Raw genomic sequence first — 15,589 nt, forward strand, 5'->3', positions numbered from 1 at the left:
AAATTAATGTTTTACAATTCCTTGCAAGTTGGGTTGAACATATGTATTTCAACTCGATTGCATCGAAAGCCTAAGTATTATTGAAAACAAATGTACTGCTCTCGCTCTGCTATTACTGCAGTGGTTTAAAGGGGCCTTTTCACAGATTTTGGCATTTTTTAACTTATTCATTAAATGCTTTATATTGATAAATGTAAACATTAGATCGTAAAAGCTCCAGTAAAAAATCAAGAACAAAATTTAAAAAAGGAAAAGAACATTGCCCGGAGCAGGTTTCGAACCAGTGAGTCCTGCCAGAGTCCTGAAGTAAAAACGCTTTAGCCTACTGAGCTATTCCGCCGAGTACACATACATGACGTATTTTACACCTTATATAAGCAATCTTCGAAGTTATACAAAATTTAACGACAAAAACAGAACTCTCCAAATTATTCAATCGTTTCGCGTTGCAACGCTTTATAATTTTTAGGTTTTATAATCGTCAAAAGATGCATATAATGGCTATATTAGAGCATGGTAAATGTTCAGTATTACTGTTTCCCATACATGCCATAATTTTTCAGACCAATTCCGGGACATTGAGTTAAATTGTCCGGGACTTTTGCCGATTTTCCGGGACATGTATAAAATGTAGCGATATTTATAGACATATGCATTTTTGGTAGTTTTTTTTGTTTCGCATTGTTAATTGCAAAAGTTCGAAAGCCTATCCCAAGTACACTTGATCTATTAACGTCAAATAAAACATTACTACTTCCGTTACTAGATACAAGCCACGTGTTTTCAGTGTAAGCGTTCTAAACATAGATGGTGACGTCACTGCGTTATTGTTATTAAGACCGGTGTGTAAGGCCAAAAAAAAAAAAAGTCTTGGTTCAGGGAACATGGCCAGAAAAATGTAGGAGGGTAGGTAGGTTTTTTCTTTTTTTTTTTTTTTTTTTTTTTTTTACCAGTCGACTGATTTCAGGGTGAAAAAGGGTCAGTTAATGCACCCATGATTGTTTAAACACTGACCAAATGATTAATATTGCACATGTGGTATTTAGTCGTTGTATATTATTCAATATTCCTAGCTCTTTATCTAGGTTGGCGCTAAGGAAAAAAAATTAGTAGCCAAATTTCAGCACTACGATAACGACCCACATTATAACCTTATCTGCTCAATGAACGACATAATTATTATCATGAATCTATAGGTATCAACAATGACTGTATTAAATTATCAATGAAGTCACATTTAAATAAATCATTTGTTACCTGAAATCAAATAATTTCATGTTTTTTTATTTTTCATTTATATTTATTTTCATGCACTGGCATAAACAGTATACAATGTTAGAACTTTCAGATATGCCCCGGTCTTTGATTGGGTGGGTCTTGCTTTGCATGCGTAGAACTTGTCATTGCAGACGACAGCAATAATTTCGCGCTATTTCTTATAACACGGGTTTTACATGGCATACCGGTTTTAATAATGCATAGTTAAGTTATAATCACGTGGCTATAGAAAAACGGTGTAAATCAGTTCTACAAATAGACACGATAAAATATACATGCACTGGATTTAATTTGTTACCGCATCAAATTATTAACGGGTTTTGTTTTTCACAACTTACTCGCCGTAAGTAATTTTACACTGCTCACCAATTGAAATTAACTTCTCATAATTAATGATTGTTTACAGTACGGTAAATAGGTGTGATGATGATGCCCGAAACCGCCTTTAATGTACTGCTTTATTTACCGGTTTTATACCACGTATTAATGCTACAACTGTGATTCATTGTTAATAAACCTGCGATAAACGCTTACTATGTGACAGACGTCAATCAAAAATAATAATCGCTATATAACTCCATAAACATTCTCGTAACCGATTGGACGTTAAATATCACAGTTTGGCGAATGGAAAGTTACCCGAAAATTTCCAGTGATGCATCTGTCAGCATACATGACTGTGTTATGTGGCTTGAATATACGATACGGGCATCCGGTTATCTCTTATCAATGGACTATCTATTACCACCTGGAGCTTTTATGGCGATTATATGTGGAAATCGGTACCGAGTTCTCTTTAAAAGTAGGGAATATTATATACTTATAGAGAAATATCAGGGTTTTTTGCAATCGCCATTTTCATTAACATTTTAAACTTTAATCGCCAGCTAAAAGATTCAATCGCCTTTGGCGATTTTGGCGATCGGAAACGCTAACATAGTCTTTATGCACTTCTTCAGGGCTAGCGCTGGCCCAAAATTTCTTTTAGCCAACCATATTTTCTTTGTCTGTCTGTGATAGTGTGACCTTCATATTCAAAAGTGAACAAGCCATCTTTATGAGTCTCTGGTGTTTGGGGTGTGACCTTCAGAATTTTTTTCATCATGAGACCTGACCTAGTCTCCGACAGGTGCTCAAGAGTCTGAATAGTGGCTGTCAAAAGGATGGTAACCTCAGAATAGCACAAGTCTTTCTTCTGGTACATTTTTTGATAAAATGGCAATGGGTTTGAGCGCATCGCACAGGAAGTGAGCAGTGTACATAAATTTGAATGTTGCTATTGGTTTGTACAGGCTAAGGGCGTCACAGTACATTGATTTTGATTCATTATCAAAGCGAAGCCAATTGTTGTCAAGTTTCCATGACTCTTTGAATGTTCTAGTGTTTTGTGTTTTAATTATTTTTTTTTTGTTATGACTCTTTTTCGTCCAACAACGCTTTAAGGTTAAAGACGCCATGTTAGCGACTTTAGAGACAAAGTGGTTACTTCCATTTTTATAGTAGTGTAGATGAAGGACTCTTCCTATGTGTTAAAAATTTGAAATGTTAATTAAAATTAAACCGCATGTGTTTTTCACATTTTTATTTGATTAAAATACGCTGCTGTCAGTTAGCATAGTGTGCGAGTAAAACAATGACAAATGACAATAGGTTTATTTGTACTGAAAGGCCTCCGGCCCAAAATACAAACATACATGCAGTAATCATAAGTAGTGACATGGTATGTAATATTAACAACAATAATGGTAAGACGTGTTAAGTAAAAACAAAAAAAAATTATAATGCTTATAGATATATAGTCAATCACGTAAGCGTTAGTTAAATGTATTTGAAATACTATCGAAGACAGGTGTTATCAAATTTTTAAGTAGCACATTTACGAATGGAGCAGTATCGCACAAAATATACACTATATGCGAGTTTGCCTTCAGTTAAAGTAAACTCTCCCGTAACTTATATGCAACGTCAAGATATCTGCCCAATGCAAAAATAGCTTGTTGCCTAGTGTCAGACATAATTAACACAAATAAATGTTTTGATATAGTACATTCCAACCAGTTATTCATAAAACATTGGTCTCTTATATGATTATAAACAGGGCAGACTAATAAAAAGTGAAACTCATTTTCGATACTATACACATTTCTATGTAGACACAATGGACAGAATCTATATTCCCTGTCAATACCGACATGACGACCCTTTTCTATCATAAGTTGGTGGCCAGAACAACGAAAATTCGACAGACAGTGTTTTAAACGATATGACAATGGTGTAGATAAGTAGCGCTCTGGCTCAATTAAGCTTTTAAACAGTTTATAGTGTAAACCTTTTGCACGAGAATTTATATCCCCTAAAAGGGTTTGCTTCGCACAGTCAACTAGCCTGGTATGGCATATGTTTAAGAAAGTAACACTGTTTCCAAGTTCATTACTAATCCATGTGTGGCCAAACCCGAACATAAAAAGTAAATGCTTTATATGCGTTGCCCACGTTACTCGACCAACGTCGTCCAAGCGCCGTAACATTAAGTAGCACTGCTTAGGGTATCTGGTAGTAGCCATCTGTGTCAGAGTCACCCAGTATTTGACTCACTTGAACATATAGTCAACGTTAAGTGGGAGGCGTCCACATTCTGCTAATGCAAAGCTGTTTGTTACGTTTTGATTCAAACATGCTAACCGTTTGCAAAAATTGATTTGTACGCTTTCTATTTTATCACACATTTGATGTCCCCATAATTCCGCCGAGTATAGCAATATTGGTTTGACAATTGCATCGAATAATTTAAAAGCTTCGTGGTGTTGGAAGCTGCCAAAATATGTTTGGTAACGAAATATTGAGTCCGCTGCCTTTTTCGCTTGCATTGATAACGTATCCTTGGTTTTCGTCCAGCATAATTTAGTAGTAAAGAATGATCCAAGGTACCTGTAAACAAACAAATTAATTAATTATCATCTTTTCATTTCGATCGGAAATTGGCAGAAAGTTGTAACATCATCGACATAGAACTAATTATTTAATTATCACTTTTAAATTCAGATCAATATAGACAGCTTGGAAATAATTAAAATATTGTCACGCTTCTTTTCATTTTTAATCTATAATAATACGACATTTGCGACCGGCCGCTATTTTGTTTGCAGACGACAATATTAACTGCGCATGTATGACCGAATATTACTCCATAGCTCCACCCATTTTTACATTTCATTTAACAACGTCATTTCATGTGTAAGCGAGCTCAATGTTGATTGGCCAGCTAGCATGCGCACTTCAATAACAATAAGGTCAAGCGATGTCTCGTATACACGTGCAGACCGGTTATTGTTCACTGTTCAAATTGCGAACACTTTCATTGAAACAAAGAGAAAATATAGAAAACCAATCCAGGTTTAATTGGTGGCTGTTTTCAATGAAATTTTACGAGATTTTAGCATTTTCTTCATCAGATTTTTTTCCATGGACCAAAAAAATCGTTAGGGTCGGGGGCAAAAAATAGGGTCGGTCGGGTTCCCTGAACCAAGACTATTTTTTTTTTTTTGGCCTAACGCGTAGTTGTTGGTATGCCTTTACATACGCGTTTTTCTTTTTTGCTGCTGGGACAAGTGGACGAACTGCTGGGCGTTTTGACATGGCGAACGCAATTCAAATTCACTTATTATTTTTAACGTTATGTTTACTGGGGGTTTAGATCAAGACAATAATAAACCTAGTGAGGATGACGTTTTTATATGCTTACTTTTTTACTCAACTTCTTTGTCGGTTAAACGTGCGAACATAAACTGCTTTTAATTTTTATCTCAGCGATGTTGGACTTCAGATGTGTGAACAACTATCCTTTGCCCTTACGCAGCGGGAAATAATGACGTAGTAGATTAAAGTTAACAACCACATTAAACAATGACGCCTTTTCGGTTTGACCGCGAACGTGAGACAATCGATATTATAACAGGACCCCTGTTAATTGATCGATTTTGACACATAGCGTAGTCTGCCTATTCGGGTAGGCATTGTCATGGAGACGCTGCAGATATACACAGATTCGAGGTGCAGTTAAGCCTAAGATAAGGTACATGTATATATGGCTTTTGTAAATTCCGGGACATTTGACAGATTTCCGGGACAGCGGGACAAGTTCTTCATTTCCGGGACTGTCCCGGACAATCCGGGACGTATGGCATGTATGCTGTTTCCTCACAAATATCATAGCTAAAACGAAAATTTGCGAATCTGAAACAACTTTTTTCAATTTTGTCAATTTACCAAAGCGTGAAAAGATCCCTTTAAACGTCAAGTATCTTGTAAATTCATTAAATTTAGGGTTTTAACTCATTTTAAAGTTGACTGCAAAAAATAATTTAAATGAAAAACGCACAGAAGAAATGTTATAAATAAATAATACACGTTTTTTGTAGTTTGATAACCAGACGTTTAATATTAAACATTAATTATTGTAATTTCCAATATCCATATATTTGTATACCCATTTACGCAATTGACATAACTACACGGACAACTGAAAGGAAAGGCGAAGGTATTTATAGTGTATATAAGCAATGTCAGGTCAAATATGAGCGAAAAAAGCAGTCGCTCAACATTAACATTAACATCCGTTTTGATACAGTTTCGCAAACCTTTCTTTAACTTTGGAACACCACATTTATTAAAGTGACAGCTTTACATCATCATTGAGACCGTTAATAAAAAAAAATGTTTATAAAAATATGTGCTCACCAGTTATAAGTCGAACGTGTGCTTTCGTATTTACTAGCGCATGGAGCCTTTGTTAAACCATCTACACTTAGAATATCATGAATTGAAAACATGGATAATATCGCGTGATAAATCGTTTAACATACATGGAGACGATGTATTCTCACAGTTCAAATTTTCGTAACAATGGTATAATGAATATGATATTTTAATTATTTACATAAATGGGCGGTCTGACCCGCTTTAATTTCTTAATAATCTTCTCAAATACTCAGTGGGGGGGGGGATAATTAAATACTGATAATAGGTTCCCATACGCGCATAGCTCGTCAAATTTAAGATGATGACGTGCCTTTTATTTTGCACATTGTAGAATACCCCATAAATGAAAAGATTAGTTTTTGTGCTATAATAAGCTGAACAAATGGTTTTTAACATTTAATAAATAAATATACCTACAGATTGCAATAAAGAATATCATTCTTTAATATTACAATGGTACCTGGTTCACACAAGAAATAATGCGGGCGTACGTCTTATATCTGTCTTAATATGTCATAACAAATTTTAATTCCAATACATTTTTATACGTGCATCTGCTTCTCACCAATAGTTATAATCGTGATAAATCGACTATCTCCGGAATTCTCCGGAATCCTCCGTAATAAATCGTCTGCTGATCCAGAGTGCAATAGTTGTAATGTATTCATGTCAGTATTGCTATGAACTCCAATGATATCATTCGCCGTCTTTAAGTGTAATAACATATTCGTCATACATGTTTTCTCAATATGAAGTAACAACCTTTGGTAAGACAAAGCCATTGTGCGTAACTTATGCCAAACAGCCTCGTCACTATCAAATTAATGATGGCGGGCCAACCTCATAAGTTTGCTTTGTTACAACACTTTTCCCAATCACGGCGATCAATTTACTTATTCACACTTTTCTTGGGATAGTTTGCAAGAAATAGAAGAGTGACTGACAACATCCCTTCACGAATCAGAGGTAGTGGGATAATGGCCTAAGAAATAATATCATGATCAATGACCACATAATGTATGTGGCCTATAATCAAGCCTCGCGATCCTCGGGTGTGTAGTCCAGCGCTGTTATAAATGCATTACCCGGTTACAAGTAAAATATTCGTTTCTTGGTTCCGTTGCCAGCTCGGAGCCGTTACGGTTTTTCATCCTGTTACGCGGATCCGCCTCCATATATGTCAACCCATTCATCGCGCAGGGTAAACGTCGCCAGAGTACCGGAAGTTCCATCGAGAATGTCTTGATTGCAGCGACCCTGGGCGAGAAAGAAAGTCTGAAGCCGAAGTCGGCTGCTTCCGGTACATCGCGACGCACGGCGCCGTCCCGCATGTCGGAGGTAATCAATTAAGGCCGCGGTGTAGTAATGAATAGAGATTCGCTTAGCGTTCATGAAGTTCTGGGTTCGATTACCACGCATGCGGCGTATGTAATACATGTATCTTGTTTTTACGCACCAATTATTGGTTACTCCCAGGATACGCTGTTGAGATGTTCCTATTAGTTTACAATGCACAACCATTTGGATTCGAGTGTTCTTAAAGTGCGTAAACAGCGTCTGGATCGCATTAAACCGCATAAACATACTTACTTATGCAACATTTTGTTTACGTACATTCTGAGGAATAATAGTATGTGGTAGCTCTTCGCACTAGTAAATTGAAGGTTAAAAAGGTAATTGCATTAAAACTTACATAGTACCAGTTTGATTAGATAAACAAAATATTACTTACTTCTTATAACTTAACTCTTAATTAGGCCTACGAACCGGTGCCCGAACAACCAGAAAATGATGCGAGTGACGCTGAATCTGACATCATGATAGGAAATGATACGGTAGATGACGTCAAAATAATTCCACAGACGAAAGGAGTTCATTCATCCCCATCGAACAGCACGCCTAAGCTGCCACCTGATGTCGACAAAGTCGCCCGCGATGGCCAAACAGAAACCCAAGAACGTTCACAGGAAGCCACGCCGGAAGTGTTAAGTCGTCTGCAGACGGCTACTCCAAAATCGCGCCAATCCAAAAGCTCCCAGAAGAAAAACGCGAGATCTCGTCTGGGAAAGTTTGTTTTGAACTATGGTAGGCGATTACCTATATCGACAGGTTCAAAACATCTATTATATTTTTGTAATGTAGCTTTTTTCACACTATTATTTCAAGCAGTTAATACATGTAATGAGGTCCCCGCTTCAAGCCGTAAGATATATGGCTATTGTTTGGGTTATTCAAATGAATATCACACATTTTCATTCGCTCAAGCGCTGTTGAAAGTGCTCATTTTCTCACTTTTAGCGGGTAGTCCATGTGCAAGCGAACATAAATGAATGTTTTGAGATGCATGTACGTTGAATTAACTCGCCCGCGTTGAAACTGTATTCTTCTATGTGACCGACGCCTAAACGAGAACGTCTTTCGCGCGCGTAAACTTCCCTCAAATAGCGTTTTTGTCACGTTATTGGCACTGAACGCTGAACCAAAGACGCAACAATAAGCCGCGGTGAAGCATATTTTCGACTTGAAACTCTGAAAATTAACATGATAAATACGAAAATAACAAACAAATATGGGCCGTGCTCTGTGAAAAGAGGGTTTAATGCATGCGCGCAAGGTGACGTTCCAGATTATAATGTGCAGTCCGCACAGGTTAATCAGGGACAACCTATTCGCCAGAACTAGATTTTTGTAAAGACGAGGCTTTTTTTAAGCGACATATATCATAAACGCGGAAAGTGTCATCCTTGATTAGCCTGTGCGGACTACACAGGCTAATCAGGGACCACACTGTGCGCACATTCATTAAACCCCCTTTTCACAGAGCACGGCTCATATATTATTGCACAGTAATTCTTGAATTCTTCCGCATGCAGATCTAGTTCTCGCACAAGCTGATAATATTAACCAAAGGAGTCACATTTTCTTTTAAAATGCATTATCCAACAACGGTGTGTACATACGTCGTTGTTTTCTAATAATAACAGAACAAAAAAAATTGTGTACACCTTTGTCTTCGTCGTCTAATAATAAAACAACACTAATTAAAAAGTGAAGTATCTTTCAATCCCCTTTTATCGTTAAAAAATAGACCAAATACTATAAATAAATGCACGTAGAGCGAATTCTCGGACGCATTGAAATATCTTTCGCGTGTTTTGTATCGCGGATCAAGCAGACATCCGCGGTCACGTGACTGAAAAAATAATTTCACGACAATACGTCTAAAACAAAGAAACATTCTCTTTCTATTAATATGTCATTTTATCTTTAATTAGACGGTTCACAATTAAACATAAGCTGTTACTTCAGAGAAAGGAAAATATTTCGACGAAGAGACGCTGTTGGACGAAGACAACGTGTTCAGCGCGTCCGTCATAGCCGACGAGGCCACCGACGTCATGTTGATCAATGAACACACGTTCAACGAGTTTGTCAAAGTAACCACTATACCATATGCTATGCCAAATATTATCCGGAAAATTAAAGTTACTCTTAAATGTGTCTTGTTCTGATAAAACTCGGCATAATACATGTGCGTAAAGTGTCGTCCCAGATTAGCCTGTGCAGTCCGCACAGCCTAATCAGGGACGATACTTTCCGCCTAAACTTGATTTTCGGTAAGGAGAGACTTCCTTGAAACTAAAAATGCCATAAAAGCGAAAAGTGTCGTCCCTGATTAGCCTGTGCGGACTGCACAGGCTAATCTGGGACGGCACTTTACGCACAAGCATTAAGCCCAGTTTTCTCAGAACAAGACACTTTAATGTTTGGGTCTTAACAACATTTTATCAGTATAATCTGCTAATGTCAGAAAGATCGAATTGAAATGTGTATCACTTCTGATTTTTTTTTCGGACGATGCTTAGATCATTCTTCAAATGTTGCATTCTTATAAACAATACCTATTTTGTGGTACAATGTTGAATAATTCGGGCACCGCACAAATAATTACGAATATTTTAGAGAAAAAAGATAAAGCATTGATCGCACAAGTAATGTACATTTTATATGCAATGTGATTTAAATGTCACTTGCACGTTTTTCATTTTGCATCATCTTCTGGACGGAAACAGCCACGACGCGTACGAGCTCATGAAAATATTATTTGTCTCCATTTGCTTTGACGCTATAGCGCGTGTTCACACTGACAGCGAACACTTAAGTTTGTTTTGCGTTTTCAGTAGTTTATGGCCTAAACGTATTCAACATAGTATGTGACAAAATGATTCATCTCACTGATTGTGTTCTATTTCCCACTTCGTATTCTCGAATAGTCAAAATAACAAAGATAATAAATGTATCTTTCCTCACCCAGTCGCATCAGGAGAAAGAGACGACAACAATGATAAACTTCGTTGACATGCATCCGTTCTTCAGTGGTCTCCCTTTACACACACGTGGTATGCTGCAGATCGGACTGAAGATTGAGCGCCATCTTGCGGGGAACTTTATCGTCAAGCAGGGCGATGCCATCAATAGACTGGCTTTCATAGTCAGGTTAATTTAAGCGTTTATTATTAAAGCCGTGTCATGCGAAAATGGGTTTTATGCCATATGCGGCCAGCGTAGCTCCAGGGGCTTACATGTCCGTCAAAAGGTCGCGCAAGGTTTAGCGGTCTCATGAGCGGCTAGCAAAGCGCTGCAGCATATGACATAAAACCCATTTTCGCATGACGCGGTCATATACATTTTTTAAGTAAGTAAATACATTCGTTCACACACTTTTTAAAATTTCACTCATTTATTTCATAATTATGTACGTATGTGGTGTGTATTTTGCTTTGCTTATCCACGTATCTACCAATACATGTCCATCTCAAAGTGCATATCGCACAATGTCAAATGACCATTTATCATACAAACGTACGGACCGTTAACGACCTTCTGCTCCAATATCCAGCGGAAGTGCGGAGATGATCGTGGAGCCGAGCCGCCACCGCCTCCAGTACCCGACCTACTGGCCCTTCGAGGCGCTTGGGGACGTTTACTACAATGAGTGCGATTGGCTAAGGTAAAGACATCACTTAATTGCGTGCGGGTGTGGTGTATTTGTATCGTGTCTTGTGGTCTTAACATTTGGAATTGATCAATGCTGTGCTTATGCTTAGCAGTAAAATAGAAACAAACATATCAGTCATGAATTCCTATATCTATTTTACATCACTTTGTTTTCCAATATATCGATCACGGCATAATTTCATTATACCACGTTGTACGTAGTATATCATAATCTTGCTGTAATGTATTCTACCACGACGCACGTCTTGTTTACTACATACCAAGAAGAAAATAAACAGTGTTTTATGCTGCAATAAACCATTCACGAAGCCTATTATTGTGAAAGTAGTTTCAGAAACACCAAGAATAGTAAGACATTGTTCAGTAAAAAGCACGTGATGAAAATGGGCGATCTAGAAAACAAATACTCACTCACCGCAGTGGAGCAGATTAGTAATACAATTGTTATGTACATACATTTATACAATATAAGCATTTAGTTAACTTGTCGGCATAACGTTCGTATTCCATCAAAACACGAGCATTTGATCCATATTAGAACGTTTGTAAACGTTGAAAATATGATTAATAAAAATCTATCTACCAAAACCAACAAATAACCTCTGTATTCTTCAGATCAATTATTTATTTTCCCAGAGATTCCCGCCGGCGGTTCTATCAGCGGCAGTACGAGTTTGGAGGGGAGGTTTCGAGACGGACGGCGCGAGAAAATGGTGCCACTAAGAAACAGGAAGTGAGCATTTGCGCCATCCAGAGACGCGAGGTTCTCGGCATAACGGAAATCATGCTAAATCTGCGCACGCATATGGCCAGTATGCGGTGCTTGCACGATTGTGACGTGTACACGCTGAACCTGAGGTCTTTCCGGTACGAGTCGGGATTGTCCATATCGCCAATGAGAACGTGATTTTGGTGGACATACCCTTATTTCTTCTTGGTTATTTTGCTCTTGTTGGTGGTGTTAGTGGTGTTGGTGGTATTGGTGGTGCTGGTGGTGATACTGATAATGCTGATGCTGACGATGATGATGGTGATGATGATGATGATGATGATGATGTTGATGATTATTTTGATGATTATGATAATAATGACTTAATTAGAAGGTAATATTTCAAGTATTTAACCTCCGTCTCCCGTTTAATTTACAGGAGGGTTATCAAGCGCTACCCACACGCGGCTCACGTGATATGGGCATACGTGCTGATGAAGATGCAGCACCGCCTCGACTCCAAAATCAGTGGCAAGGTTCCGCTCTTCAAGACGCTTTACACACTTGCCGAGAAAGAGGCGAAAGAGAAGGCGGAAGCAGGTTCATGCATTTTTCAATAACTTCCAGCAAACTTATCCAGTGGAATGTATATGTCTATCAAATGCCCAGGTCCTATACTAGCGTGGTATAATATCCGATAATAATAGTTACAGGGTTAGTTAATGACCCGATACGGGATATACGGTTCTGTGGAAAACCATATTGGGGCGAGACCGAAGTTGACATGAAAACGGTCCACTCGGAAACACACATTGACTTAAATTATCTATGTTGAACACTGAATGTTTATGGCTTAAAATAACTCTCCATGAAAGTTGAGTACACATATTTCGCTAATCCATGCATGTCATATGAATATCTTCACTAGTTAAATTTTTATTTGTAAGTTTCACTGAAAATTGTGCTGTCATTCTGCATCTCAAGTTTCTGCTCTTCAAACTCATTTTTGATAACGAACCCAACTAAAGGAAAAGCGCGGAAAGTCCTTTTGTAGGTCATTGTCTGTATCTGTATCTGTATGGTACTCGAAACTAGCTCACTTATGAGCAAAACTTATCGAGGGTGTGGTGTGTGCCCTTTGATGTTAAAATGTTAGTAGCACGATTTAATTAGAACACTTTTGAATTGGTCACTTTTAGTACAAGTCACTACACTGTCTGGTAAAGAGTTCCAGTCCATAATAGTACGCGGAATAAAAGAGTATTTATAAATGTCAGTGTTACTTGTTGCCAGTTTGATGGATTTAGAATTATGGTTACGTTGTGGGCGTTTGTTGACTTCTAGGAGATTGTCAGCGGGAACGGCCACCAGGTCGTAGATGATCTTGTGGAAGAAAACCAATCGTTGGTCTCTACGTCGGTCCTTCAATGGTTGCCATTTCAGTTCTTTGAGCATTTCTGTTACGCTGCTCTTGCTTTTGTAGTTGTTACAGACAAAACGTGCTTCACGCCGTTGTACTCCTTCCAGTTTGTCAATGTCTTTTTGAAGATATGGATCCCACACAATGCTTGCACAGTCCAAAATTGAACGTACTAGTGATATGTATGCCTGCTCTTTGAAGTTTTTGTTGCTGTGTCTTAAGTTTCTCCTCATGAATCCAAGAATACTGCTTGCTCTGTTACAGACTTTATTAACATGTGTTGACCACTTTAAGTTTTCACTGATCTGGACTCCTAGATATGGATTATCTTCAATTTTTATTTAAGAAATGGTTGTTCAGAGAATAGTTAAATGTTGATGGTACACGTTGTCTATGCATTGACATGAGATAACTCTTTGTTTCGTTAAACCTCATTCCCCAGTTTTTTTACCATTTTTCAAGTGAATGTAAGTCCTTTTGTAAGTTGATATGATCTTCAAAAGAGTTTATTGGTCGATACAAAAGACAATCGTCGGCGAAGAGTCTTACTTGTGATGTTTCACTTTTTGGTAGGTCGTTGATTTGGCACAAAAATAGTAGAGGACCGAGCACTGTACCCTGCGGCACTCCTGAGTCTACTGTGCATGTAGAAGAGGATTCACCTTCAACAATAACTTTTTGGCTGCTCACAGAGTACTAAACATATTTGAGCAGCCAGTTATTTTATACAGTCTCATATCGATAAGCAGTAGAAAATCCAAATGCGCTGTTACTGTTGAATCGACGATTCCGGGCGGCCATTTTGAATGTTTCTACTGCCCCATATACTTTACTGACACCATATAGAATATATGGGGTCAGCATGTGACGTCAAACAGCCAATGTGAGAAGAGTATTTTGTAGATGGCGTGATATTATTTCGGGATCCGAAAGCGTTCAAATATACCATGTTTCCGTATATTCTCGCAAATTTAATTTCGGACGAATACTTAGGTGTTTTTTTTTGAAAAAAAAATGCATCGAAAATTGAGTGTCGTAAATTTTTGCTTGTTGTTGTTTAACTTAAATCGCTTACCTCCCAGTGAGTGTTACGCTGAACGTGGAGCGGCAGCGGCAGCGGGAGTCGGTCATGTTAGAGCTGCTCGAGTACTTTAAGCAGGACAAGGCGGCCCTAGCGCCACACAGCGATCCCCGGGCGCTCATGTACAAAGAGCTGATGAAGGAGCGGGCGGCGCTGAGGAAGAGCATTCGGGAGAGGACGCAGGAGTTTGGGGGTACTAAAGCTGGGCGCCGGAAGTTTTGCATTTGCATTTGATAAATAAATAATATATTATCTGGTTGGCAAAAAAGCAATTTGAAATACAAATGTAAACGATTGAACAATCTGGAGAGTCTGTCTTCCACTTATACAGTGCATCGTTCCATATGGTTTAGCGAATTAGCTCAAACGCGGGAAGATGTTACGGCCCTTTCTTAAATGGATTTGTATTTCTTATTATTTGAATGCGCTACTAGTATATCTATAATATCAATGCTGACGACTTACATCAGTTTCTCAGTCAGAACTCGATCTCTTCTTCAAGCGCCGGCTCCAAAGTACGTGAGGCGAGGCTGCCTGGCATCGGTGAAGAACGGCCGGAAGCCGCTGAGTCTGCACCAGCTGCGCGACCCTATGAGCGAGCTGATGGTGAAACTGCGCATGGAGGGAACCTTCGTGTCCAGTCAGAAGGAACTCGAGGACATGATAATGAGGGTGAGTAGTTGAAGAAAGATGCTTCAACTTGATGTGAATACCAGTGTAGCATCCAGTTATCAAAACTCTACATGTGGATACCATTGTTGAGGCTTAATAAAATGTTGTTTGTTAATACAAATCCGACAGATCCTAATTATTGCGAAAATCCTTAACTTTTATTCCAGAGTTTTCTATTAATTTAGAAAAAATCACAAAGTAATGTAAAGTTTACGGTCATTTGCTACACCCGCTACTATTCCCTTCAAGTAAAATTGGCTAAACTAAATTTAAGAAAAATGTAAACTTGGGATTTGGAAGTTTTCTACAAAAACGGAGTATTCTCAATAAATTGGATATCGTGGAAAATGGTGAAAATGTTTTTCCAAGTTTAGCTGACCTTCCTTCCATATTTGTTGGCGATTCTAGCGAAACAAATGACTTACATGCCTTATGGTATTAATTGCAATAATTGCTAAACATATCATTTTAAATGACGAATACTAAAAAATAAGCTACTACTTTTGCTGCTACTACTGCTACTAGTAATACTAATACAACTACTACTTGTACTATTGTTATCACCATTTCGTATTTTATACCAATAAAATGCAAGTATGCTAACGTGACAAAATACGTTTAGTTTTCCGTGACGCCAGTCAGCAATGACGTC

The 15,589-nt window shown here is 38.1% G+C and overlaps 1 protein-coding gene across 1 annotated transcript in view; it reads left to right on the forward strand.

The window, feature by feature from the left end:
* LOC127858476 (uncharacterized) overlaps window positions 1–15,589 on the forward strand; it is a 230,935-nt gene that overhangs the window by 44,958 nt on the left and 170,388 nt on the right. Inside the window, exons 5-13 of the mRNA XM_052395664.1 lie at window positions 7,164–7,374; window positions 7,899–8,121; window positions 9,346–9,473; window positions 10,352–10,533; window positions 10,937–11,047; window positions 11,692–11,922; window positions 12,204–12,364; window positions 14,267–14,458; window positions 14,768–14,937. Coding sequence (XP_052251624.1) covers window positions 7,164–7,374; window positions 7,899–8,121; window positions 9,346–9,473; window positions 10,352–10,533; window positions 10,937–11,047; window positions 11,692–11,922; window positions 12,204–12,364; window positions 14,267–14,458; window positions 14,768–14,937 — 1,609 coding nt within the window. The remainder of the gene's footprint in view (window positions 1–7,163; window positions 7,375–7,898; window positions 8,122–9,345; window positions 9,474–10,351; window positions 10,534–10,936; window positions 11,048–11,691; window positions 11,923–12,203; window positions 12,365–14,266; window positions 14,459–14,767; window positions 14,938–15,589) is intronic.

Source organism: Dreissena polymorpha, chromosome 14 (genome assembly GCF_020536995.1).
Source record: "Dreissena polymorpha isolate Duluth1 chromosome 14, UMN_Dpol_1.0, whole genome shotgun sequence".
Taxonomy (NCBI): domain Eukaryota; kingdom Metazoa; phylum Mollusca; class Bivalvia; order Myida; family Dreissenidae; genus Dreissena; species Dreissena polymorpha.